The sequence below is a fragment of the Monomorium pharaonis genome, chromosome 1, assembly GCF_013373865.1.
Source record: "Monomorium pharaonis isolate MP-MQ-018 chromosome 1, ASM1337386v2, whole genome shotgun sequence".
Lineage (NCBI taxonomy): Eukaryota > Metazoa > Arthropoda > Insecta > Hymenoptera > Formicidae > Monomorium > Monomorium pharaonis.
The window spans coordinates 24,809,410-24,836,889 of NC_050467.1; the positions used below are offsets into that span (position 1 = coordinate 24,809,410).

Consider the following 27,480-nt stretch of genomic DNA (forward strand, 5'->3'; position numbering starts at 1 on the left):
ATTCAATTTACACTTTTATGATATTACACAGCCAGTAAATAAAAAAGACACGAGCATCTGTGCGTTATTATTATTACCGTTATAACAAAACCGCATGACTTTTTCCTCATATCTGCCATAAAGTAACAACTTGCAAGCTTACTATCTTATTCTATTTAATATTTTTCTCTATGGTCTCACAATGACAAATTACCAGAAACAATCGCGAGCGGATTCCTGCGATTTCTTCCTTCCTAGCCTCGCGCTGAACCTCGCGCCTACCCTGTTGGCTGGTAGTCTCCCAGCGATTCTTGATATCGTCCATCTTCGAAAAACTGATCGGTCGTTCGCGCGTGGTGCGTTTTGACTTCACGATTTCGGTTTCTACTTCTAAAATTCCGGAAAAAAAAACAGTTATACAACGCAGTTTAACGAGGGAAATTTTTATCAGTGAAAGATTAAAAAAATTCGTATTTAAACTGAAAAAATTTTTATATTTAAGTCTAACAAATCTATAGATTTTTTATTTTATCTTCCTCTTTAATATTGACAGTATTTTCTTGTCGACTTTACCCTCGGTTTCTTCCGTTTCCGCTTCATCTTCACTTTCGCTGGACTCCTCGTAGGGTATGCCATTGAGAGATTCGTCCGCCACGCCAATGTCCATGCCTTTCGCCTGAAATCTAGATGAGAAAACAATGCATAGTAGTAGTTGCGGAGTAGTTACACCGCACAGACGGACTAGTGGTCGCGCCATTACGCTTGTAACATATTTATTTCATGTTTTCTCGAGTTTCAAGTTACGAGACGGAAATTGCTGACTACTGAATACCGCGAAAACCTCTCTCTCGTATATATGGCTATACGTTAGACCGCAGACTAAGCAGACTATAATAATAAAAGTTACCAACAACAATCTGAATTTAAATTAACAATCGCCAAAATAAAAATTCAAGCGTAATCACGGCGCAAATTTGGATATCTTTTATATGTTTTTTTAAATAAATACTAATTATGAAAAATAATAAAATTATAATACATTAAAATATTTTTTTATACAAATAATTTTGCGAATACATTGCTAGCTATTAGTTGTTATTTTTAGTTTTTTTTTCTTTTATATTTTAATTACGAGCGTTCTTAAATTAGTCTAATCCTTCATGTAAAATAAACGCGATGGTAATTGTGTGCTTCATTGTTTCATCCCGAGAAACGCTAGTCCGGTGAAATTACAGGCTCATTATTGTATATCTGCTGCAAAAGCAAATCTGTGTCACGGTATATCATGTTTTAGAATTATCATCGCTCACGAAGAGAGCTGTACATTATTTAGGAGAAGAAAAAATGCGGCTTAATTTTACTAATATCAATGTATATGCGGAAACATAATCTGTGAAATCTTGTAAATCTTACATTTAATGTGAACGCAAAGATTTTTCTATTGTAATGGTTTACACCGTGAGAAATGCATTTCAAAAATATTTTAGTCATCCACTCACTTGGCTAATTTGCTGAGGATGCTGGGTGATCTCTTGACTGCGATCTGTGACGGCGATCGTTCGATCTCATTGGCGTTCTCCGTGCTAGCTTTCTCGAAGACTTGGAAGCGCGACTTGACGTTCAGGCTCGAGAGTTCCTCGAGTCCCAAATCGGGTTTGTCGGAAGCTAAAATTCAGAAAGAGATCCTCTTACTTCTCTCCTCGACGATATGCTCATCGCTGTTCAAACATTTCAACACCTTCTTTCTTTCGCTTACAGCGGTAAGACTTGTTAGACCACTCGGGAACGACGATTCGCGGAAAAAGCGAGGTTGCACACACGACACGAAAATTCTGAAAAGCGTCGAAGGTAACGAGGAGAATCTCGCTGAAAGGAGAGAATCAGACCGGTCGGCCCTATTTGATAACGTACAACAGGTCAAGCACGAGCCATAGCGTTCGGTTTCATCGATCATGTTACGGCTCTTACATTCTTTTCATGAAGAGAGACAGATATCGCGCCGCATACCACTGCGACGAGATACCATCCTGTTGTTCGCTTCTTTAGTGTCTCGCTCCCATGAACTCAATATATCGTATAATGTAGTCTTACGATATGTAAAGAAAAACTAATATCACATAAGCTACTTCAAAATAAATTAATGTGAGCTTTGCTCAGTTCAGATACTTATGATGTAATACAAAAAACATCTCTTGCAAATGAAAAATTTGTAGTAATTTTTTTAAAATTGTCTATGATTTTGCAGAATACTAATTATATTTAATTCTTAGACATTTAACGATAAATCTTTTAAAGTTTCTTGTTGAGTAAAAAATAAGTAAAACATATGTACATACAGGTACGTACAATGCGCTAAAGTAATTTTGTACGGAAGTTTAATGCATGATGGAATGTTAAGAATATTATCCTGGATAGCACAAAATATTTATAAAATATTTATAAGAAATATTAAAACATTTTAAATAATGTAAGCGTAAATGTTCTGTACTTATTCTTATACTCGGAAAATGTATCAAAAAATTATAAAAACACATATATAACAAATGTTTTTTAATACATTCCTAAAATATATTTTATATATTGTGATTATTGTATTAATCTAAAATTTTTATCAAAAATGTTTATAAAATCTAGATATTTTTAAATTTATAATAAATGTTTTGTGCTGCTTGGAATTATTAGCCGAATGATATTGGCTATTAATTTTTTTCATGCAAACAAAATTAATTTTAATATCAAGAATGGAATTATATACAAGTTACATCGCAATTCCGTGCATCGATAATTCGTGTCGTTCCGTAGATTCCAACAGAAACATGCCGACTAATGAAACACTCGGCGCCAATAATGATTCACGTTTTATTAATCGGTATGCCGATGCGGGACGCGTTACGTGATTTAACGCACAGATAAATTTTCGATTCAGCACAGCCAATCAACGGTTAAAAAGCCAACACTCGCCAAAACGGACACACTGAGCGTTAGGGGCAATCGCCAGATCGCGATTCCACGCCACTCACACACGTCGAACGTTGTTGTTGCTGTTGTCGTTACCTCTGACCACATCGGGCGGCAGCTCTTTCGGCTCGTTCTCTCGTATGATCATCTCCGGCTTTCGAGGTCGCACTGCGGAGTTCACAAGACAACTCTTTGTCGCATTAACGATACCACTCATTCTCTCTGTGCGCGAACGCTTGCGTGTAATTATACGAGAAAGGGAAGAGAAGAGAGAACACTGTAATTCTAACCCCTATGCTAAGGGAGCTTAACAAACTGGGTTTTAGACTGGCACTCGCCCCTCCCCCCTCCATAAGTTATGCCAGCACATTATGGCAGCATAACACTGTATATACCTAGATTTCTTACGCTATTGTCTTCATTACATAAAGAACCGAGCCATATTTCTTACCATTATCTTTACATCAAGGATGCAATCTTACGTCTAATTGTCCACAGTTCTACACGTTCATCCTCTGACATGTATATATCGCGTATTTAAAATAAAACAAGGGATACAGCAATACGTATAATTATAACTTGCGATGACCAACGCTGGAATTAACCGCACATACAGAAACATATCCTGCTAAAAAAGCGATTATAGTAGATATTATTCGTTTCATGTGAATGATGAATATATTTTAAGATTATTATCAAGAAAATATTCTTGAAAAGGTAATCGTTCTTTAAAAGAAGAAAATTGAAAGTAATCGCTTTTTTTAGCACGAGAATGATATTTCTCTACGTCGTTAATCGTGACGCGAAAGGAATTTACGATCAACGAGAAAGCGAACTTTATCTCTTCCAATTTTCCCGTCGAAGCCTATCTACAGGCGTATATGTCTTTACATTCCTTTAATACACTCCGATCGTGAGGGTCGGGACTCATTTTGCCCGCACAAAGTTCGCTTCAGCCCAAAGAGATTAGCAGCGAAATGGAGTCTACGATGGAATCGTCGGACGGCTGGTCGTTTAAGCGTCCGCGTTAAGATTTAACGAGTAATTCGCAAAGACGATCCGTTTAAGCAGATTAGCGGCTGCAAGATGCGCGGCCGGTATCGCGCGGAGTATACGGTAATCATCTTACCGGGCTGGTCCGACTCCTCGACCGGTTTCGGTTGGAAGAGCTCCTTGAAGTGTGGCTTACAGTAGAGCGTGCTCTCGTGGCTCTCATAATTGTCTACGTTGAGCTGCTTGCTGCACTGCACGCACCGGAAGCAATTCTTGTGCCAGACCAGACCCTCGGCCTTTGTCTGCTCCATTTGGAACACGACCTTGCCGCAGCTGCGACAATTCGTATTGGCATCGGCATTCTGGCCCACCTGCAATGCACCAGTGCGCAAATTAATTAACACCATCGCAACTTTCACTTTCCTTCCTTACGAAGAGACGAACGGACGACACTCTAGATCTGTCCCGCGCGGTTAAACATGCGCTCGTTTATTATAGCCAAATTAAAATGACGCACACGCAGCGACAAATGTTTCAAATTTAATGTAAAATGAAAAATGGAGACTTACGGCATTCAGCTGCTGTTGAACTTTTCCCGCATCGACCGAACGCACGTGCAGCACTGTCTTCTTGGTAAGAGCGTCGAATTTGTTAAAGCTCGATTTCTGTAAATACAAACGGCAGTGGTATCAGTTTATAAGTACTGCGAGTTAAAAAGCAGTGAAAGCAGAAGAAAAGAGAAAGAAAATACGTTCCGCAGGCAAAGATTTCTCTTTTAGCAACATTAATAAAATGAGAAAATCGTATTCTTCGGCAACCCTTTACAACTGTCAAAATTGTAAAAGCAAAAGTAGGGTAGAAAAGCAGACAGGTCATCCTCGTGCACAAATTAAACCATAATTCTCTTGAAAAAATAATTTTGATCGAAAGCAAACAATATTGTTATACGATGTGACTTTCTCTGATTCACACGAGGATGACATTTACTTTCCGAGAAGAGATCGTACAAAGATCTGAAAAAAAACAGGCAAAATTAATGGCAAGCTGAAAAAAAAAGCGAAGCACATTCTTCTATCTCTTCCGAAGAGCAGCAAAAGCAATTTAAAGAAAAAAAAAGGGAAAAAACTCGAATCAGACCTCTGTACGAACCGACCTTATCATGCTAAGGTTTTATCGCCTGCCTCGTCGGCATCTTACCTCGAGCTTCGGCCTCTCGCATGCCAGATCCTTGTCCTTACCCTCGTTCGTTAAGCTTGCCAAACTACAGTAGGAAGCCCTCTGTTCCCCCGGGGGTCGGTGTCAGTGATTGTCAATTTTAGGATTTCACATGCCAGGAGGAGGTCGCGCAACAATGACAAGAAATGAGCCGCGGGTTAGTACGGTTTGAATGTAAAAGAAAAAAAAAACAAGAAGAAAAAAAAGGAACACGAGCACACAGGTGAACGAGACATGGTAAGCCGATTACCGTGTCTCGGGACGCGGTTAACGGGCTCGCGACATTCCGCGAGTCTTACGGTCGAACGACGATTCAGCGCCGCGATCTGCGCAACAGCGGAGAGGATTCCTCGCGCGGTTGAGGACGCGCGAGCACACGCGTTTCTCGGAGGTGGAGAGGCACGACGACGGTGCCTCGAGCTAATATTTACTTTCGAGAGTAACAATTTGTTTCTCTTTCCACACAAGCCAGCGTTTCCAGCGTATCCTCGGCAAAACTCGGCAATGCGTTGTGTCCTCGAGGCGAGCGTGTGTGCGGCGATTTTCCGCGAAGAAACCGCCGGTTGCCGGTCTCTTCAATATTACTGCGGCGCAATATTAAAGACGTCCGCCACACGACGAAGCACCGCATCGCTAATCGGTCTTTCCCTAATGCGATTCACCGCATTCGCAGCCCGTTTCCCGCGTTGAATTATTTACGACTTCTTGTGAAAAGGTTTTTTTAAGGGGAAAGAATCTTTTTTTTTTTCTTCAGTGTAGCAAACAAGAAAGTTACTTTTGGCTCGCACGATATACGCGTGAGGAGTTCTTTATCGCTAATCGAAGGCTTTGCCAATCACTGTATCGGATAATCAGAAGAATGAACAAAACGAACGGACAAAGGATAACGTTATTAGAAGCCGCTTGATTTTGCTTTCCGCGGCACCGTCGTACATTATCAAATCAGCATTCTTCAACGCAATCGCGAACTGTTTAATCAATAGTTCCTTTGACGCAAGTGCTCCGTTAATGCGACGTTTCTATGCGACACAGCGTGTGATATATAATAAGTCAAATTATTGTATGACGCTTTTTATAATTATTAGAATAAAAAGAATGTTAAGCATTATTTATTCTGTGATTTAAGCCAAATATTAATTCTGTAATTTGCAAATTAGATTGAAGCAAAACTTATCAAATCATGTTAAAATAAAGAATATTGCCCTTTAAAAAATATAAATGTTTCATTTATTATCATTTATGTATATTTATTATTATTTGCCTATTATTCTATTTTTTGTTTTGCATCAGTAAATCACAACTAGCCTTTCTAATTTCGAAAAAGATTCTAATAGACACTTCTTTGCGACGTTTGACCCGCTTTTCCCTCTTTCTCTCCGTATTCGCACTCGCGATGGAAAACCGCGAGAAAAAAGTGCACGAAACTTCGAGGGGACGCGCGCATCCCGAACTACGGTATTCCCGACGTCGAAATCCCGATAACCGCGTGACCGATAATACCGGGGGCAAAAAAAAAAAAGAAAACTTGTAATCGACATCCGGACCCCGCGTTTCCCCGTAATCGGCTGAAGTAGGGCAAATAAGTAGTCTGTTATTATCAAGCTCGGCCCTTCCATAAATGGAGAGACGGCATTCGCCGCGGCGTGACGGTAAACTACTCCCCGGCGAGTAGTGCGTGCGTTGAGTTCTCCGGAGCGCGTAGCGGTGTACTTGACCGAGCGTTTTATCCCCGAGCGGAATTCAGACATTTTTACGAAGGCACATTGTATACCTGCTTCACTCACGTTTCTCATTAATTCCCTCTTTTTCCCAAAGCAATTGTCATTTTTGCGAGAACGAGGATACGTGGACACGTCTTTGCGTTCGCCTCGCTCGTGTCCGCGATTAAATGCGTAATCGGCCGCCTCCAGGTACCGTAGGATAGAACAATTACGCGTCCACCGCGAGAGGCACCATAGATCGTTACTGCCGAATAGAAATTGTCAATCGCGAATCCTGATAAGATTCGAGTTTCATTAGGCCGAGCTTTGTCCTAACGTTACGTATACTCCGTTCGCTCGACTGACTTCGATGCTGCCGTTTACGAGAGAGGTACTTACGAGGGCCTTGACCGACACCCTGGCGAAGACGGGCGCGTCTCTGGTGAACCGCGAGTAACCCTGCTCGCATAATCTCAGGTCGCCCATCGACCTCGCCTTCTATGATCGGGGCGAGAGAGTTAACGAGAATACAAATTAGCGGTGAGTCGGTTTTCGAGAGACGCGAGCTCTGTGAAATCTATCGATCGCGAGCGATAACGAAGACGTTTATTCTTATCATAGGAAGACTCGACAATCGAAAACGTTTCATATCGCGCACGTTTTTTTTTTTAATTTCGTACACGGCACTTGGACATTTAATTTTAATTGCCAACTTTAATTGACGTAAAATTGTTTGAATAATGAAGCTGCGCTTCATAAACGTTTTATGATCTCGCGTGTAAAAGAATAAAAATATCTTCTACCAGAATATAATTAGCAGAAAATAATCACGCTTTTATTAGAAATTTGTGTCACAGAACTCGCGCTCCAAATACGATTAGTATATTATCAGGATATTTATTTGCTTGGAATTGATGTAAATGCCACATTATATAAAGCAAATATCGAAAGTGGCTCATGCAACAAGAATGGTTACATAATGCATTTTTTTCATTCCTGTCGTACACATCGGAAATTAATTTGCAACATCGTTAATAAGCATTCCGCATGCTTGCAAATTTTGTCTAGGCAGCTAGATGTATACTCGGCCTCCTTACCTTATTACCACGATAGAAATCACAAGTGAAGAAAAAATACTAGTTACTAAATTACTAAAATTTGTAAAATGTTGCAAAATGAAAATAATTCACAACTCGAGAAAATGCAATTTTTCTTTCAGATTACTATTGTAAAAAGAATTTATCTTCTATTTCTTAAAAACTCTTTATATCTTTTTAAATATTTATTTTAAGATCATTTCTCTCGCGTCTAAAAAAAGATTTCTAATTTCAACAAAAAAAGTAAACATTAGCCAAAATTTGCACGGTTGGTACATTATTTTCAACTACATCGATCAGGACAAGAACGGACACGAGACATTTGCGATGCATAGGCGTTTGTACGAATTAGTATAATATACAAACCTCCTCGGTTTCCATCGCGTGGCTCGCTTTCCCAAAGGTCGCCTGATCGCCGTCGCTCATGTTCGAGATGTCGCCAAAGCTGCGACACTGTTAGTGACAAAATATGTATCGGCTATTAACGAAGCAGATTTGCGGCGAAAGCGTTATGTTATTGATTAAGTATATCGATCATTCACGTGAAAATCGACATCTTTCCGATTCTACAGCGGAAAGACCACGTTGAAGTAATTGACGACCATTATCTGGCGCGTCTTCTTCGCTGCGAACGTAATCGGCTACATTATAGTTGTTACTTACTAATTGCTTGATGGACACGCCGGTCGCAATCCGTTCCTTGCACAGCTTCTCCTGATCGCTACGACTCGTCTCCGAGACATAGTTCTGTGTCTGCATGCGTAAAAAAAAAAGGAAAAAAAACAAAAATAAAGGCGGATCAGTCAATGCAAGCGGCAACATATGCGGGTACGTTCGGGATGTTTTTACACAATCACGTAATGCGAAAGTAAAATTTCCGTTAGATATTTATCTGATTTAATTATACGTTACTAACGAGAGATCATCACATGTAATTCACTCAGATTTGTTTAAAGAAGGGAAGATGTACTCATTCCTTTGGGAAAAAGAACTCGAAACATGCCTCGTTATATAAACCTGGATAAAAGCGCGAATGTTAACTTTAATTGGGTCACGTTCGTGCATGCGACGACAAAGTCTCACACACGCAATTCCCGAAAGTAACAACGTCATTTCGCCGGCGAGCTTAATCAAACAGCGCAGGTAACTCTTAATTGCTTAATGGAGCGATTGCACGCCCGCTGCGCCCGGCGTTAATTATTTAGAGCCGCGCTGGCCGTTCTCTCGCATCTAGTAGATCACGAGGTGAGTGGCCGGGGCCAGGATAAATCTCTATTCGCGCCGTCTATTCATCTCGCCGACTGAGAAACGAAGTCTGAAAATGGTACTTGCATCTCGCACGAGTGCAACGCGAGTCGTTGGGAAACAGCTGCGCCGAGAGTGGTGAAGGAAACGAGAAGAAAAAGGAAATCTGTCCGAGAGTACAGGGCGTTCCGCAGGAAACTAACTTAAATGTCAATGTAGATGAATTCTACATTAATTATCTGATAATTTAAACGTGAGCTGTTTCATATACTGAAAGATTAATTTCCAAGGCGCGTAATATCGTTAATAAAATTAGATCTGAGACCCGTGAGGACCGGAGGATTAAATTACACTGTAATTATTGGCGTGTGTAATTTGCGGTTAATTCTCAGATACGTACGCTTCAGCGCAACTTACCAGTGACTTAACATTGACGTTCGATAAATCGTCCTCGTCGGAAAAATCAATCATCTCCGAATGCGACCGCCGAGTGCCCGTATGCATGCTTGCGTCTCGTAAGCTACAGTTCTGATGGAAAAACAAAAAGAAACACGAACACACTGAGCATGCAACTGCATGAGAGATTAATAAGCTGCGTCTACTACGCTAATTTGCGCCGTGCCGTTAGTTAGCGTACGATAATCAAAGGCAGGAATAATTATTGCACGCTCCACATTTTCGTTCACGACGCAATTTAATTTTCAAAAATACGAGCAGAAATACTGGAGCATTTCTCTAAATCTCTTCTGCTCGTAAATTTTTTCATCAATTGTTATCTACTTCATCTTGCATTTATGCAGGAAATATAAAGCGTTGTCTTTTTTCATAAATATACACCCAAAAAAATGTTTTACTAATATAGGCAGATTTCTCGATGTCACAACCAAAATGTATTCCTAATTTCGATACAATTTTAATTATCACGTATCTGCTACAATTTTAATTATCACGTACAGAATTTGTAAATCAATTTCTGCCTCTGTCAGTCGGATTGATTAAGTGCAATACATTCACATATCACAGTATTTGCTAATCATTTATCTGCCTCAGCTAATTTTTACACACATATAATTTTTGTTGAAGCTGCAAGATCATTTTTTTGAGTGTAGATTTGCTACACAATTTCATCCGCTGCATGGATTAGACGATATTATATCTATTGTATACAATATCGTTTAATCTTCTTATTTTCTATCGACGTTAGCATGATTCTCGGAACGGAAGTAAAAGCTCCGCTGCAGCTTAGCTGTAATTTGCGCTTGGAGGACGAGCTCTGCAAAAAGGAAACGTCGCAATCTTGATCGATATCGTTCGCGCTCCACTTAATGGCGTTCCGATATCGATCGCGATCACGTATCAGATCCTCGACTCCGCGAAGAACGCGTATTATAGAGAGGACGCGGTAGAAAACCTGCCGCTATCTGTGCCGACGAAATCCGGAAAAGCCGACGAGCCGGCACACGCAGATGAGATACCAAATGCGCGAGCTTCCGGTTTTCACCGGGGCGACGCGATCGCTTCGCCCGGCGGCGGCAAGTTTTACCGGGCAGAGTGATAATTAGCGTGATAACGGTTGCGCGCACGGTGGTTTCGTACCCGTGCATCTCGCACATGTCTCGGAAAGCACGAAACGCCCTCAATTATGTCTCTCCCAAGAGTGGCGGCCAGTAACCGGCGTTCACCGGATGAGAAAAATCACGTTGACATATATAACTTGTGTCGGTAATCAGTGGAGAACGTAGCATATTAATAGATATTAATTATTTAATAAATATAGTGACACGGCATATCCCAGAACAATTGCTAATTCCATTCGTTCACCTGGAATCAATCCTTTTAGCAATCTAAAAACATTTTCAATGAAAATAATAGAGCGCGATAACAACAATGATAAATTCATCAAAAGTCCAATCATGTCGAATAATATCACGTGGCGTTTAACTCAGCAGAAATTTCAAGATTTGAGTTGATTCTATCAAATTTTTATTCAGGTAGGACCAACACAGCCACGACGCGATTAGAAAACACGTACTGGTGAAAGGAAATGGCTGCGGGACATCCCGCGCACACACGTGTGCGTCTATCAAAACGATTTATAACTCACCACGGAGATGTTCTCCTTCTCGAGATCGCTTTTCTTGCTCTTCTTGGTTTTCTTTGTGCGCGGCGTAAGGTTCGGCGAGGTGGCATCGTTACCAGCGACGCCCTCGATCTTCTTCTTCTTCGTCTTGATCCCAACCTTCGAGGAGGTCACGCTGGAACTGGTGGTCACTGTTTCCTCGCGACTCTCGCTCTGTGATGAAAAAAAAGAGAAAGTATACATACACATGTTACGTCTGAAGAAATGTTTGGAATAATAATTTTCTTTGACGACGACATTGGGCGCTGAGATCTCCCGCGTCTCGAACAATTAAAGCGAACGCGCTCGGGTGATCTCTCCATCCGTAGATCGAACGTCTCTTTCGCGAACTCGCGTGGGCGGGTACACGGTCTTCGGATTGATAAAGAATACGGACTCGCGGAGGAACTAGATTTAGCGTGCGCCATTGTGCCGCTCGCGCGCGGATTCAATGTTCTTTATGGCGCACGCTGAGATAGGTGAAACTCGCGGTGTTTGCGGCCCCGACGCGGAAGTTTGCGTTCGCCTAACGAACACGATTTGCAAGCAATAATATCGATTTCACGGTGCACGGTAACGCAATATTCCCGTCGAATGTAAAAGTGCACGTGCGGCGGTAGAAAGAGAGTCGACGAAAAGAGAGTAACATTGGCGCGTCCATTACATTATCTTCGCCCGCTGACGTTCCTCACCATGGAAGATAAATCTTCATCGCCTTTTTGCGCGCAAAAGGATTTCTGCGAAGTCTATTTCCTGTTCAACGCCCGTGAAACCTTGATTATTAAACTATTAACTATCGGATCGTGGATTAAAACGTGTGGAAAATGAGAGCTAGATTGACGCGAGGCAGAAAGCGCGCCGGAGAAGTTAACAAATCAAATCGCAATATGGTTTTTGCCGACAGCGCAGTCGATCAAACTCTCAACAATTTCACGCGCGGTGAAATAAAAATTGTTTCGGAGCGGATTATCGCTCCAAAATTCATTCGGACACGTCGCAAACACCTTATTCCCCGTCGTTTCCGACGATTCATTCTCGCGATCCGAGACGTACGTGAGCGTGCAAAAGTCAAGATTTCAGATTCAGAATATTTGTTCAGTGTCTCACCGCTTCACCTTTGCCGGCGAAACCAGTCCGATATCGCACGCCGCAATTAAAACGTCACTCGCCTACGCGCGTGATTGTCGGCCCGACTCATAATTGTCCGGCTGGCAATAATCCGAGCCTCCGCGCGCGTCCACGATAAAGCGATATGAGGTAACGGAATAATTACCCGGGAGAATTGCGAAAATGCAAACGAAGAAAACGACGGAGGATTACGAGCAAAAATTGGGACTGCGGATCACGGAGACGAGGAGGACGACGTGTCTCCTCGTCGGCCACGGCGATTTCGCTTCGCGGCTCGTTCCGGACGCGGTATCGGAGACGACTGATAAGAACGTGGAGTTTTCATGGCCCTCAACGATTTATACGCGATGGCGTAATCGCTCGACAGGTATGGCCGACAAGGAAGATTTCCGATAAGCCACGCGCGCGCGCGCGCCGAAAGCAATATTCCGGAACGGAATATGAGCGTAGCGCAATCTCGACCGCGACGTTTAACCATTAATTATCCGGCCAGTCGAGAAATCGGCACGACGCAATTCCTATTCACTATTCGAAATTGACGAATATAATTAGATGAACATAAGAATAAACTAAGCTGAATAATTTTTCTACAAAACTCCCTCGAATGAGTCGAAAGGTATTCTAATCAGATCCTTTCGACACGTGTCTACAATAAACTTGGTTTTGACGAAGACACTAGGTTGTTGTGTCAAGTCGGCGAAACTTTTCGTATTTCAAGTAACTTTTTGAAGAAGCCGCAAAACGTGCAAATTGCCACCTGAGAGTAATCCTGGCACACTTCCCAAATCCTCTTTCAAGGTCCTTCCGAACAATTGTAGCTGGTAACAATTTCCCCGCGACCGCCAGCGGTTTACGGTACTTCACCCGGTACTTACACGCTCTCCATTCGAAGCACAAAAGCGAAGCTTCGGGTTCTACGCCACCTTAATTCGCCTCGTCTCGAGAAGCCGGAAGACAGTTTCGCTTCCGACGTTCTCCACGAGAACTCACCGAGAACTTTCTCGCGATGGCAATCCCGATCTCACATCGTCGTCATCACCACCACAACTTATATTATCCCGAACAACACACACACACACATACAGTCCGGACCTTCCTCCTCGAACTAATTCGACGCTGGTCCGAGCAGTCTCTAGCACCGGCCACGCACTCAGAATGACGAACGCGCGTCCACCTTGGCAACGGGGTCGACGAAAGCCGATAAAGGACAGAAGGAGAAAGAAAGAGCCGCTGGACTTGAAGCGCGAACGAGATGGTCGGCAACCGAAGCGAGAGTGGGAGCAAGGTAGAGAGAAAGAGAAAGATATAGAAAGAGAAAAAGAGACAGAGAGAAATAGAGAGAAATAAGAAGAACATAGGAGAGACCGAATGAAAAAAAGGCGAATGTTCTTGTTCAACGACCGTGTCGTCTGGTGAGCGCGCCTCCCCCGCACCTCACACTCGGGTTTATCGCGACCCCCGCACCAGCAGCGCCGGCCCGATGCGTCGTCCAGATCGTACCTGATCGATGATCATCCTCGAGACCGCGCTCCTCGGGAACGTAAACGTACAACCGCGCTGCGTGGTGCCTCAGAGAGTTCTGAGGTGCCCGTAGCTTCTCCTCTCCCGCGCGAAGAGCGTGCGTCTCGTAACGGGTTCAGGAAACTCGATGCTCTCCAAAGCGTGGCACGCAGCGCGCTGGGCTTCCCGCCGACGACGATTGGCCGTTTCCACCGGGCACGTGGAGCCGGTTGGCCGATTGGTACGAGAACTCGGAGGGGTATTCTGCTGCTCGGCGAGCAGAACCGTACCGAGACGAGGAATGTTCCTCCAGGGGGAAGCCAGCGGCCGAGGAGGATTGTCGACGCCGTTGAGAGAGGTTGCGCGCCAGCGTATATACGATCGGCTTTGACGTGACCCCGATCCTGGTCAGCCCTTAACTGGCAACATCCGTCCGGGCGAGCGGCCTTGGTAGCCTCGCTTCGGGAGCTCGATTAATTCCTTTTTTTTTCCCCTTCAATATCTTAAATAATAGCTTAGAGATTTAATTTTTCGTGTCCGCGAGTAACGTAATTGTTTACGTTGAGTTTCCCGTTTTTAATTCTTTCCGCCGTTTACCATGCTGGCAGTAAAATTAATCGTGAAAAATCGCGGCCATTAACTCTCCTTAAATCTACACCGTATTTACAGATAATGAAGGCAGAAACCCAAGGAAGTAAATTGCTTACAGATATAATTATCAAGCAAAGCGGACTATCCAGAATACGGAATGTACAAGTTTAAGAGACTGTTGCCAATTAAGAATTAAACAGCGTCTCGTGAGCCTTCAGAGAATTAAGTGCTCTCTTCGTCTTTCAATTTGGCCGAGTGCGCGATTACTGAGTTACAAGCGGCGTATAAGGGTTCGCGAGTTGATACGAAATTCAGTCAGCTTATCTCCGGCTTCCGTTGTGACTGCAGGTCTTGCATTTGCATGAGATTTGTGGCGTGAGTGATCGTCACGCGCTACTGATCGTAGAAGGGTGTACTTTCGAGGATATCGAGGAGATAAAGGTAGATAATACACATTTGCGTTTTGCGTGTAATGAATTGTTACGAAAGGCGCGTCGAATAACGTCGATGTTGAGATTTTGCAGAAACACTATATGTAAACTTAAATAGAACAATTGTAAAGATAAAGAGAATTAATGATTAATCCGTGTTGTATTTATTTCTGATTATTCGAAGTAGAGAAATAACCTAAACTAAATAAAACGCAACACTAAGTAAGTTCAGAATTTAAAAGATTTTAAATCTTTCTATTTGTAGGATATATTTTGAAATAAATTAAGTAAGAAAAAAATCTTTATATCAATCATTCACAAAATAAAAAATATATATTTCATATAAAATATTTATAAATATACAAGAAATAAATTTTGTAAATTCTGACATTAAATTTTATTTTACGTATATATAATAAGGCCTGCAAAAAAATATATTGAAACTAAAAAAAACATTGAATATTATCTTCTAAATTACTTTTAAAATAATCGTTAATCACAAAAATAGAATCTCTTAAGGTTTATTGTACTGTTATATTTAATTTTTAATTGAATTTAAAGTTAAATTATATTTAATTCTCTTACGGTTTATTGTGCTCTTAAGCATCACAACTATCTTTAATTTAGTCTTTAATTAATCTTTCGATCTTTAAAAAACTCTAGGTCTTTACGTGAATTTTATTTTCCATTTATTTCAAAATATATTCCTACAAATAGAAAATTTTATAATAGATAAAATAAATAAACAGGAAAAATTAAATGGTTCAAGTATCTTATGTGGTGAGAGTTCGAAAGTTCGAATTGAATAAATCGACGACGTTATTCCTTTAGCGAATTCCTTGCGCTGCTATAAATAGTAACAGAAACATAAATTTGCTAAACTTGGCGCACATCGATACTGGCGCGAATTATGCGAGTACCCGGGGGCATTCGCGGGGATCCCTTACCTGAAGGTCCGCGGCTGTCGAAAAAAAAAAAAAAGAACAAATGCGATTAATCGCCCCAACGTGTAAAAACATGCGTAGGAGTTACACTGGAGAGCGATGGCGCAATTAGTCTTGCAGAAATTGCTAGGAGGATCGGAGATCCACAATGCGCTCGCAGGAATTATCCGACGCACAAGCAACAACCTGAACGCTGTTAAGTTATGGCGCTTGTATTTCTCTTGCGCAACGTGCGGAATATGATTCGCGTACCCGGGAGACGCGAACATTCCACGCCGAACATTTGCGGCTTTACGTCACACGAGCGCACCACACGCGACGCAACCCCATCGATACCGAGGCGCATAAATTATATAATCTGAATTGTGTGTAAAGTCAGAGCGTTACAACGAGCGGAATTATACGCGTAGGATTTGAACGGCAGTTCTAATAATAAGCGATACACCACACAAGAAACAGCGATTAATTTTTAAGGGCGCTGCAACTGTCACACTCGCTTTGACGCCGATAAAAAAAAAATGGAGCAAATCAGGCAATTAATGATCACTGTGAGAATTGTAAAAACAGTTATTACTCCTACCTGTACGAACGAATGCGACGGCGACGGTGGCTCGAAGGAAAGTGCTCGCGACCTCATTCGAGGCTGTGATTCTTCTCAACGTTTTATACCCGTGAGAAATATTATACACGTCATCGCCGCAGAGTTTACGGCAGTGACATATTAATAAATTTTACCGTGAAAATAGTTGCGAGTGCGAGGTTTCGATTTAGATGCGCAGACGAGACCCCGTCATTGTCCCTTCGAGCCTTCGTCGCTCCAGCGCTTCGGCGTCGAGTTATTAGTTCACGAAAAAAGCACACTTACGTCACAGGCGTTAGAAACATCGCTCGTCTCCGTCTCGTCCGGAGTGGCCAGGGGCGCGCGGGGAGACGAGGGTGCGAGACAATCGTCTTGCCGTTTCTCATTATCGTCCCTCGTCGCGTCGTTAACCGGCGTGTCCCTCCGTTGCTCCTCGACCCCGTCGGAGGCCGATCTCGTGGCCTCCTCGACCGTGGTCCAGGAGTCGAGATTTCCGATCTGCTGCCCGGCGACGAGCCGCCTCGTCTCCGGCAGGATCGTCACGTTCGTGTCCGACACGAGGACCTCGGTTTTTTCGATGAAGGTCGAGTCCGACGCCGAGAGTTCGCTCGAGGACTCGTCCGCCGGGTTTTGCACCAGGTCTCCCCCTACGACGGGACACTCCGGTGACAATTCGTTCTCCGGAATCGATTCCGGCGTTGCCTGCGACTCGGCGGCCTCCGACGAGTCCACCACGATCCGCGGCGCGGCCTCCTGTTCGGTCGCCTCCTCGTTCAGCACGCGACGTTCCGTGTCGAGGAACTCCTGCGTGCTGGCCGTCTCCGCGGACATCTCGGACGGGCTAACGCCGTCGTCGGAGAGACGAGAGGTGTCCTCCAGCTTCGAGTCGGCCTCTTCGAGCGTTTCGGAGGGTGACGACTTGTCCTGGCGGATCAGCGACGCTGGGATCTCCTCGGCACGAATATCTCCGTAGGAATCGTTAAGCGTATGTTCGATACGTTTGTTCGTGGAAGACTCTTCATTCGTCGGTGAGCATTTCTGCCCTTCGAGGGCTCGATCCTGCGTGACGTCAAAGTTGTCGGGGAACTGATCGGCCTGCTGCTGACCTCCCAAAAGTGGCGCCTGTTCGGTCCAGGTGTCCGGAATGTCGACGTCCGCGCTCCTCCTTTCCTGCTCGACGTCGATGCCGCGAAGGAGATCCACGTCGTCCGGCATCTTCTGTATCAGTTCCTCCTCCCGTTGGTATTTGTCCACCGGGCAACTCACTGGAATCGGAAAAGACTGGGAACTCGACCCGTCTACGAGATCGTTCGTATCGACACTGTCCGGATCGTCCGTGGGAGGCACTACGGTTTCCTTACTGACCGTCCGACACTCCTCGCTATCGTTGCCGACGTCGACAGTCGCTTCGTCGCGGCTCGACTCCTGATCGTCGCCCTCGTTCGTTTTCTGAATGACCACCGGCGCCGCGCCGGGTTCCGGCTGCTCGATGAACGCCTGATCCTCCTCCTCGTCGTGGAAGCGCACCGGTTCCGGTTTCACGTCGACGTACGAACACGCGTGGCCGTTCCGGTGGCCGTACGGTTCCTCAATCAGCGAATAGTGCTCGCTCTCGGCCGCTATGAACTCTGTGTTAATGTCGACGGGATCCTGTCGGCGATCGAGAACGATCCTCTTGATCGTTTCCGGCTGGGCGACGACGTTCTCGGTCTCCTCGACGGCCTCGGCGTCGTTCTTGCTCGAGCAGATCCTCAGCGCCAGCTCGCTCTCTATCAGCTCCTGCAGACTCTTGTCGTCGCTCTCGAGCTCGTTACGCGTATTGTTCGTGAGTACGAGATCGTCGTCGTCGTCGTCGCACAACGAGATTAGTTGGGTGTTACTCGCGGTTAGACCATCCAAATCAATCAAACCGTTGTTAGACTGAACACCGCACACTTCGCTCTTCTTGTTACTTACTACATTGATCGATTTCTTTGTCGCCACCTCCGCCATCGTGGTCCCTCGTGCGATCACACCGTGGACACCTGGAACGAGTTCCGATCGTGTTAGATTTTAAAATGGTCAAGGAGATTAAGATCTTTTATAAACGTATAATTAAGCGGCACTAAGTTGCGAATCAGGGTACCTCATAGAAAATGTTAATGCGGAGTAATCCCACTATAATTTCTCTTAGATTTTAATCTTAATATCTTTATAAGAAGTATATTAAAATAATAAGAAAATAAGCCTTCTCTGTCTTTCTTTCTCAACCTCTTTTCCCTTTCTCGCACGCATAAAAAGAACATATGAATTTATAGATGATTATGTATTAATACGGAGAGATGAAACTGGGCAACGGGAACGCGAAATGTAGGATCGATAAATAACACTTATAAGCAACCGGTTTTCCTATATGTAATTTCGAGCTAGAAAGTGCGAGACGAAATAAAAATTCCTCGAGATGCTACCGCGGAGCGAAAAAATGTAAGAAGCTGCGTGTCAAATTAACGTTTTAAGAGACGTAATAAAATAAATTAACGTTTTAATCGATGTAATAAAAGCGACGTTTATTTCGATAGAACGATGTTTTCATCTTATTGAAACATAAAAATACACGACACATCCGTATTCTTGTGAAAAACAAATTACACGTATCTACATTACTTTCAAAGTCAACCGTATAAAGGCCGAAATTTTATGAGGCCACTTAAATTTCCAAGATAAAAACTTTTATATTTAAATAATAATATTTTTCGTTAATCTTAAGCTTTTTGCAATAGTTTTCAAGCTATTTATTAACATGATTAGAAATACTTATCAGGATCAATACTATTAAATTAATTTTCAATTGCATGTTGTGATATTATGTGATATTTACTTAAGAAATTGTTTAATCAACCGACACAGTTTAAAAAATGTATATAAAACAAGAATCTATTATATGATTTATTAGCTCTTATATTAATTTTAATTGTGCTATATCGCGGTTTCATCTCAATTCATATTTTTATATTTAGATATTCTTTTTCGTGATTTTCTCCTAATCATTTCTCGTAATCGTTGGTAACAGCATAATCGCGATGCGGTGATATTTAATATATCTCAATATAATTCATTTTCTCATCATTCGACATATGACGTGAGCATATGAATGTAATATCTTCGACCTGCACACACTTGACTTTCGCCGTATCGGCGTGCAAGGAAAGCTCTTCAGGTACCCGTATGGCAAACCATCTGCCACTCGGCAAAGTAGCGTCGGTTTATGGTTATGCAAAATAAAGCCCGAGCGAGTGGTCGTGCAAGATCACGGCCGAACGGATATACAAGTGCCTGTTAGGCAACTTCTGCCCGGTCGCAATAATGCTCGGCGAAATTTGTTACCGCGACATTTTGATACGATTAATTCCTCGGGCGACGATACACATTGTTAGAGTTACGGGGATACATTATTCGGAAAAGAAGAGCAATATAACTGCAGCGTAAATGCTTGCATACTTCTTTATCTCGTTTGTCCACGTTAATTAAATTTATATGAAAAACCAAACAATAAATTAAAAGATAAATCGTATATGTAAGAATTAAGGTTAAATTTAAGGATAAAGTGATACATTTTGAACGTGTATAGTTCAACAAAATAAATAAAATTTTTCAAGTTTGTTAATTCTAACTCCCATTGTGTAATATTAACAATCATTGGCTTGTTAATTTCATTGCATAAAACTTGTATTAAAAGTTCTTCTTTTTGTTCTTAAAATTTCAAACATTTATTATTACATAAAATAAATTAGAATTTATTGTGGTTCAATTTCGAACTCTTTTCAGAATCAGTCATCAAACATTTATATTCTGGTGTAATTAGAAAGTTTGTAATTTGTATTAACACTGTAATCTGTGTTAACACAATGGATATAAAAAAGAAATCTTATATTCTATATTATAATTTATTATGGACATCAAGTTTTTTAAATAAGTTTTCTAAGAATATTTGTAATTCATACTGTTTTGCAAATATTAAACAACAATTTTCTCCTTAATAATAGCATCATATTCTGGAGCATCATATTCTCGGAGGTTCATTACTACATTTAGTACGCTACATCTCGTGCGCGTGCTGTGCTTTCGAGAGCCTCCAGTCCCGCTTACGAAATCGCGGAAACCGTCGCAAAGGAATGCGCGCCGTCTTAATATTCTCATACGCGGATGTGCGGGCACCAAGGAGCACCAAGTCCGTCGTGATATTAACGGAAGTTATGCCTCTGTAGGACTCGGTCGCGACTGCCGGCCGACGTTGTTGGCCGGCAAGCCAACCCCTCCTATTATTAGCCATTCCGCAACGTCGCGCGTTTAAGCTTCTGCGACGGAATGCACATTCAAAATATGAAATCCAAAATTGCTGAAGAATACTCTGAGACAAGCAAGAAATTGTTATTTATAACCGTTTTTACATGTCACCGTTAAATTTTCGTTTCGACAGTCAAATCGAGATTACATTGAGAGACAAATTAAAGACAAACAAATGAGACAAAGGTTTCAATTTCTATTTGAAATTTTCTCCTTGGCTCGTGATTGAAAAATTATCCGTGTTAATTCATATCTCGCAAACTGAAAATGGTAAACAATCCTAACGCAAAAATATGGCGCTTCGCGTCTCAATTCATTTACGTCATTTGACTTTAATGAACGTGTCCTCTTGCATGTTCGTTCTCGCCGCTCGGGGCGGCGTGACTTCCTTCGTTAATTTGACAAATTCCAGCGGCGCGTACATACACGTATCCCCGGTTTAAGAGTTTATAAACAGAGAGGGCCACGGTGGCCGGTTCGATGCCATCGTAAACTGACGAGATACGGAGGGTTTAAAATTAGAAAGTGATGAGCGATCTCGCGCGTCTTTGCCGCGCGCGAGCAGACTTCCTTATGATTTCTTTCTCTCCGTTTTCGTGACGACGCGATATCCGAAATCGCGAGTAAAATTTTTAAGGCCGCTGGAACGTACTGGTTTCGTGTTCGCAGTATCGCCCTTTGAGTTCCCTTTCGCGCTGTTTAATTTAATCTCTCTCCCCGTCCGCGTCGTTTCTCCCGCGATTCTATCTTGTCTTTCCTCCTCCTCCTCTTAACTTCTCGTCTAACTTGCTCTCTCTCTCTCTCTCTCTTGCTCGTTTCTCTTTACCCGACGTTTCACCGAGGTCGTTCCTCGGGTTCACGACCGAGACTATGGAGGTACGCTTTCCCTCTCTCTCCCTTCATCACCTTCCTCATCTTGCTCTCTTCTCTCGTTTCTCTTCTCTCCTTCAACTTCTCCTCTCGTCCTACCACCTCTCCTTCTCTCATGTCTTAGCTTCCCTCTCTATTTTTAGAATGACACACTACCGCGATTCAAAGACGCGCATCGTACTCGTCCTCGGAAAATGTTTCTGCCCAAATGCGGCGAGCGGACGAGAGTGAGTGTTATGGGAGCGGAGAAGAAAGAGAAAGAAGAGAGAGAAAGAGAGAGAAAGAGACAGAGGGGCAATGAGCCGAGAGAATTTTTTCATTCTTAGGTCAAACGACAGGTGCGCACAATATGCACCCTGCCGCGCTGTAAGGTCGAATCGTAACCCTCCTTCAAGTCGCAGAAAAGTGAAACTCGGGTGATCGCCAGAGCGAATCGTAAGATGAAAATAAGCAGGGTTTAAGAAGGCAAGAAAAAAACCCCAAGAGGCAAGACAGAAGAAAGAGAGAAAAATGCGAGAGAAAAATGTGGATGGAAGGTCTCGCGATGGTCAACGCTCGGGACCAAAACTCAATTATTAATTTTACTCAAGGATGGAATTGATTGGTAAACTGTTTTAAAAAATCGACCAAATATTGAAGAAAAATTACCGCATTTCAACGTCGTACTAGGGAAGATTTAATTGCACGTTTCGAGAGTTCCTAGTCCATTTTAATTGCAACTTGGATACACCGTACACATAAAAATTGTAAGAGCTTTGTGTAACGTCACGCTAATAATAAAAGATAATTGATCACGCGATCGAATGATGTGGTTGTGAGTATATATATCTCTCGTGGAAGTCCAGAGCCCACGACGTGCGCGTTTTACGGTGAGATAGAGACAACGGGTGCATCCGCACAACAATTGCGAATTACCGTAATAAATAGAGCCTTGTTTAACGCAATTAAGTTCCATCAAGAAAAATGCCTGCGGTGTCGTTAAGGCGGTGTCACGATGGTCCGAACGAAGACTAAATCTCGCGTCGAATCTCGCGCTTCGCGCTCGAGGATCGACACGGGCTGATGGATGCATCGCGAGGACGACGATTGTCCCTTTTCGTGGCTGTCGGTTGAAAACGCAGTTGCAGCCGCATTATGCAGGAGCGCGCCGCGCTCCGCTAAGTGCATACCTCCGCGCATACCGATTTCGCGGCGTGCGTGGCGTTGGAAACGCGTTCGTATAAGAAAGAACACCCACCGTTCGTACACCTGCCTCTGCGAGCCACCGTGCGCCTGCTGCGGAATTAAATTCTCGAACGGTACCGAGAGAGCCCGCGCGCGCAAATACCGAACGCGGTCAATGAGATAATGAGCGAGTCCGCGATAACTTTCGGAGTTTGCGGCTGAAAACGTTTTCTAATTAATGTACTCTCGCAAGAAGGCTCGAATGGAGAGCACCTTGAGAGCTAATTGGTTTTGAGATCTCTCTCGAATTAGCGCGAAAACGACAACTGTTTGTATTTCCAATTAATTTCCACATCTCACTCGGCGGACGACAAGCAGGACCCAGAGATGCAATCTCTTCATTCGCGAACGAGACGAGTCGCAAGGCTTGTCTCATTATCAGTCATATAAATCCACTAACTCGGCGGAGATCACGCAAGGTGTTAGGTGAAAACGGCGGCGATTAATAATGTGAGCGATGTGATTTAACGAGCGCACGATGTGGCGTTCTGCCCGCGCGAGGAATCATCGTCGTGTCAGATGACTGCAACCCCCGCGCGACTTACAAGGATGTAATAGCTTTCCGGCCGTAATCAATAATGTAAATTCTACTCCTCCGCTTCGTCCAGAAACTGATGAATAATGCAGGCGCTTCTCCGTCTGGATTGATCGTGATAGGCCTTCATCTCGATGGCGTTTTATCCCGGGATAACTTTGCGCGTGAATGATTCGATCTCCGACGAGCCTGTGCTGTTTTACATATCCGTGTCAAATTAAAACACGCAGATCACCAAATGACTGAGCTACCTGCGCATTTCCTTATTCAATTGCTTTCGATTTCTCGAATTAAACCAGAATGTACGCTTCGATAAATTAATTAGTAAAATATTTTGAATATTTGCAATAACAACAGCTGCAATGTAAATGTAAATTCGAAAATAAATAACAAACTAATGTATGTGTCAACATACAAATGCTGTTTTACCAAAGAAATATATTTTCATTATTTCATTCCCAATTCTGTTAAAGTATTACACTTTTTCACATAATATATATATTATAGTTATTTCTAAATCTGTATTATATTAACACAGAGATTTGAATGGACCTGTAGGTATGAGACATACAATATATTATACTTAAAATTTAACACTTTGTCAACTGTATTAATACTTACAATTTAAAATATGTAATCAAATAAATAAAAAAATAAAAAATAATTTACACACACACACACACACACAGATTATTGACATTTCAAGAATACCTTTGTCAAGAACCCTCCGTCCCCCATTATACTTCATATTACTTTTTCCCTGTCATGGTCTTAAATTGTCGCCGAAAAATAAATCCGTGGAAACGCGGCGTACGCACGCACGGGGGCGGCCTTCCGCGTGTCTCACATGATGTGCGCTTTCATTACACAAGCCGAATGCATAAGGCGCGGTCCCCGTCTCTCTTTCCTCTCTCCCTCTTTCTCGCTCCCTTTCTGTCGCGGATGTGCGTGCGGTGTCCCCTTACAGATTTCTATGTGCAACTATAATTAGGTAACCGACACCGGCAGATTGCCGCCGCAAGGAATCTCTGTTAGCCGTTAAGCTATGCTGCGCGAATATTTTCGGCGCATGGAAAGCCGAAATTAAATGCGGCCGATGCACTTTTACCGCTCGCGTATACACACTTATCCGGTCTTCCCTACTTACACGATCCTTTACCCTCTTTCTTCTTTTTCCTCTTCTTCGTCATTTCCTCTGCAACCTGCCCTCCCTTCGCGCCCCTTTTCCGCCTGCGAGAAACGCGAACGCGAGCGAGGGTTCCTCGTGTCTTAAGCGCGTTACCTCGCAGAAAAAAAAAATCTTTTTCTTTCGTCTCGGCACGTATTTAAAGCTTGAATCTATCTTGCTGTTCGGGGAATTTCGCGCGATTATTTCGCCGAATAATATTTTTATCCGCAACGAAAATGGCATTCGCGCTGGCGCGATTCCAATGTGTTATATCGTCTCGGAAGGGAGAATGTCTCCTGTAACGGAAGACTTTGTGAGAAATGGATTATAACGAGGCGCGATTCTATGTCAAGGACTGCAATCCGATCGATCCGCGAGCCGATCGCGAATTGAAAATAGAGACGGCAAACGGTGCCGGGTGGCGACACATGATCGCGCAGTTTCCGGCCTCGCATTAAATCCGTCGCCGTTCCGTCGCCTTCCGCAATTTCTATTTCGATCAACGTATGCGTGCGCAGCACATTTCTGCAGGCTGTGCACCCAGAGCGACATTTTTATCTTCTTTTTTTTTAATATCATATTCAATTGTACATTTAAATAAAATAAACTGTCAAATTTTTATGAAAATTTTAATTATTACCACTGTTCCTCGCGAGAACGCGACGGTTTTGAAGAAAAGTAGACGAGAACGGTTGTTTTGAGGTTCGCCCGCGATTATAACCCTCTCGAGTATTTTTGGAGCGCACAAATATTTAGGTGGAAACGTTTCACGAGGTGTAGCCGATTCGAGTGGAGTAAGAACGTAAAAATGGGATGCGGCCTCTCTCGACGTTGTCGGGATCGACAAAGAACGCGGCATTGATATACGGCTCTACGAATCCTTAGCTGGCAAATATAAATGATTCGCGAGCCGACCTCGGTCTTTATCGTTCGCAGGTGCAAATCCGAAGTCTCCCTGGATTGAGAAACAACAAATTTCTACGGTCGCGCGCTAGAAGTCTCGGGCGCCGGAATATTTTTGTAGGCAAAAACTTTTACGACGGATGTGTTCTTATGGACCAATAAAATTACAAACTTTTGCGGTCCCATTTGCAAATTTAATTAAAAAACGTTTGCTCAATTATCTACGTGTCATAAAACTCGTTTATCCTCCGGAAGAATTAACGAGAGGTACTAAAGAAAAAATTAATTTCCCTCAAGGGCGAAATACACGGACGCGTTATCCTTCCCGAAAATCTCGTCGTTGCCGAAATATTGTTAATTTCGTAAAGCTTCGTACAGTTTTATAATATATAAAGTTTCTCCTTTACAATTTTACGATGGTTAGCGCTGCGCGCTAGGAATGCAGCTGCATTAATCAGATATCGCGCCGCTTCGTCGCCTCGGCTATGATCGCTCGGCGGCGTTGCTTCCTCTAAATCTGAGATTTATAACGGCGTTTAACGGTGTCTCGGCGAGGTAAGGCGTCGGGTAAGGCCGCGACCGCGCGGTTCGTTTAATTCGCAACAATTAATAATATAAAATCGCGTCGCGCGCGCGATTCCGCTGGCGTGTCGCTCGCGTATAACCAGGAAGCGCGGACTTTTCGATGCAAACGACGCATTGTCCGACAATTGAGTTGGCAGACACCGTGCGGCAGTAAATGCGGCACGCAAGTCGGTGCGCACGGCATTTACTCGCTCCCGCCCATCGCACGTATTACGAACGCGGGACGCGTAATGAGAATGGAGCGGCAGCGCGCCGCGAATCTTTTCTGAACGAGCTGGAGTGTGTGTAGACCGGGTGCCATGTTCTCTGCTCCGTTCGCAGCTGTCGATCGTGAACCGCTTTGTTTCGAAAATAGCCGCGAAATTGACGGTCGTACTCCCGTGGCTCATCGACCGCGAAATCGCGCGCGGGTCGCGTGCAGAAACCGCGATACGCGCAGTTTCGCTCGATTGAAATCTCATAAATCGATTGCCCCGGCATTCCCGGTAGAATGTACACGATAATAAAACTAATGATATATAAAAATGATAAAATTATTGTTTGGAATATATGCACCCGAGTACAGAGAGTAAAATATTAATGTCAGGTCTGGGGCGTCATAATTTTTAAACCAGATATATTTTATACATGTCGTAGCGAATTAAAAAAAAAAGAAATGTTGTGTCTTCGGTTGCATTTATTGGTGCATTCGAGGGCGCATTAATTTATTTCTCGATCAGAAGCTAATAAAAAGAAGTATGCGAAGTCAAACAGTGTCAATCTCTATAGGGCCTGTTGTTTTCGGCTGAGCACAATTGGTGTGTATATTTCGTGAAAAATATTGCAGCATCTGCATTTTATTGGACTCGCAAGATTAACTTGCAAAATAGACTTCGTAACGATTTTCATTTCAAACAAAGTAATGCGACGCGACTGGCAAGCGTTCTTAATAAAATCAAAAGCGACAATAGAATAAGTAAACACTTGTCGTTTTCTGTGCTATACATTTCGTTTTAAATAAAAAACAAAAACAAAAATTCACACTTTAAAACTCTAGAAAAAATGTTTTATTCCTACGAATCACACAAAATGCACACAAAAGTATTTAGAATAATCACCCTGTTAAAGAATATATTACTAGAAAAATAAAAGACAATAAAATACATGTAAATGAGAAAAATATTTATTCATACTAACTAAATAGTTTTGTTGGGTACATTTTGATTTATAAGAACAAAACACATTTCCTATTAAATATTTCAATTAAAATGACAATTAAAAATCTTTTCTTCTAATCAAAAACTTTCTAGCCGGTCAACATGCGACAATGTCCTATTTAGTTTTTCGCCAACATTATTATAAAATTATTATCGCTCTGACTACAATGTAACACATTTCTTTGATGACGGAGCG

General features: G+C 42.8%; 1 protein-coding gene across 13 annotated transcripts in view; it reads right to left on the reverse strand.

The window, feature by feature from the left end:
- LOC105832605 (xin actin-binding repeat-containing protein 2) overlaps positions 1–27,480 on the reverse strand; it is a 70,583-nt gene that overhangs the window by 14,221 nt on the left and 28,882 nt on the right. For 8 of the 13 annotated variants that reach the window (XM_036295391.1, XM_012673710.3, XM_036295393.1 and 5 more), the window contains 13 exons: positions 16,766–18,504; positions 11,292–11,480; positions 9,605–9,715; positions 8,606–8,695; positions 8,309–8,395; positions 7,245–7,343; positions 5,128–5,208; positions 4,500–4,595; positions 4,067–4,301; positions 3,034–3,105; positions 1,479–1,644; positions 553–662; positions 194–369 (listed from right to left, as the gene is read on the reverse strand). In XM_036295391.1, the coding sequence (XP_036151284.1) occupies positions 194–369; positions 553–662; positions 1,479–1,644; positions 3,034–3,105; positions 4,067–4,301; positions 4,500–4,595; positions 5,128–5,208; positions 7,245–7,343; positions 8,309–8,395; positions 8,606–8,695; positions 9,605–9,715; positions 11,292–11,480; positions 16,766–18,472 (3,219 nt within the window). In that variant the 5' untranslated portion in view covers positions 18,473–18,504. The remainder of the gene's footprint in view (positions 1–193; positions 370–552; positions 663–1,478; positions 1,645–3,033; positions 3,106–4,066; positions 4,302–4,499; positions 4,596–5,127; positions 5,209–7,244; positions 7,344–8,308; positions 8,396–8,605; positions 8,696–9,604; positions 9,716–11,291; positions 11,481–16,765; positions 18,505–27,480) is intronic. The other 5 variants (XM_012673709.3, XM_012673712.3, XM_012673711.3 and 2 more) reach the window with 5 other exon arrangements.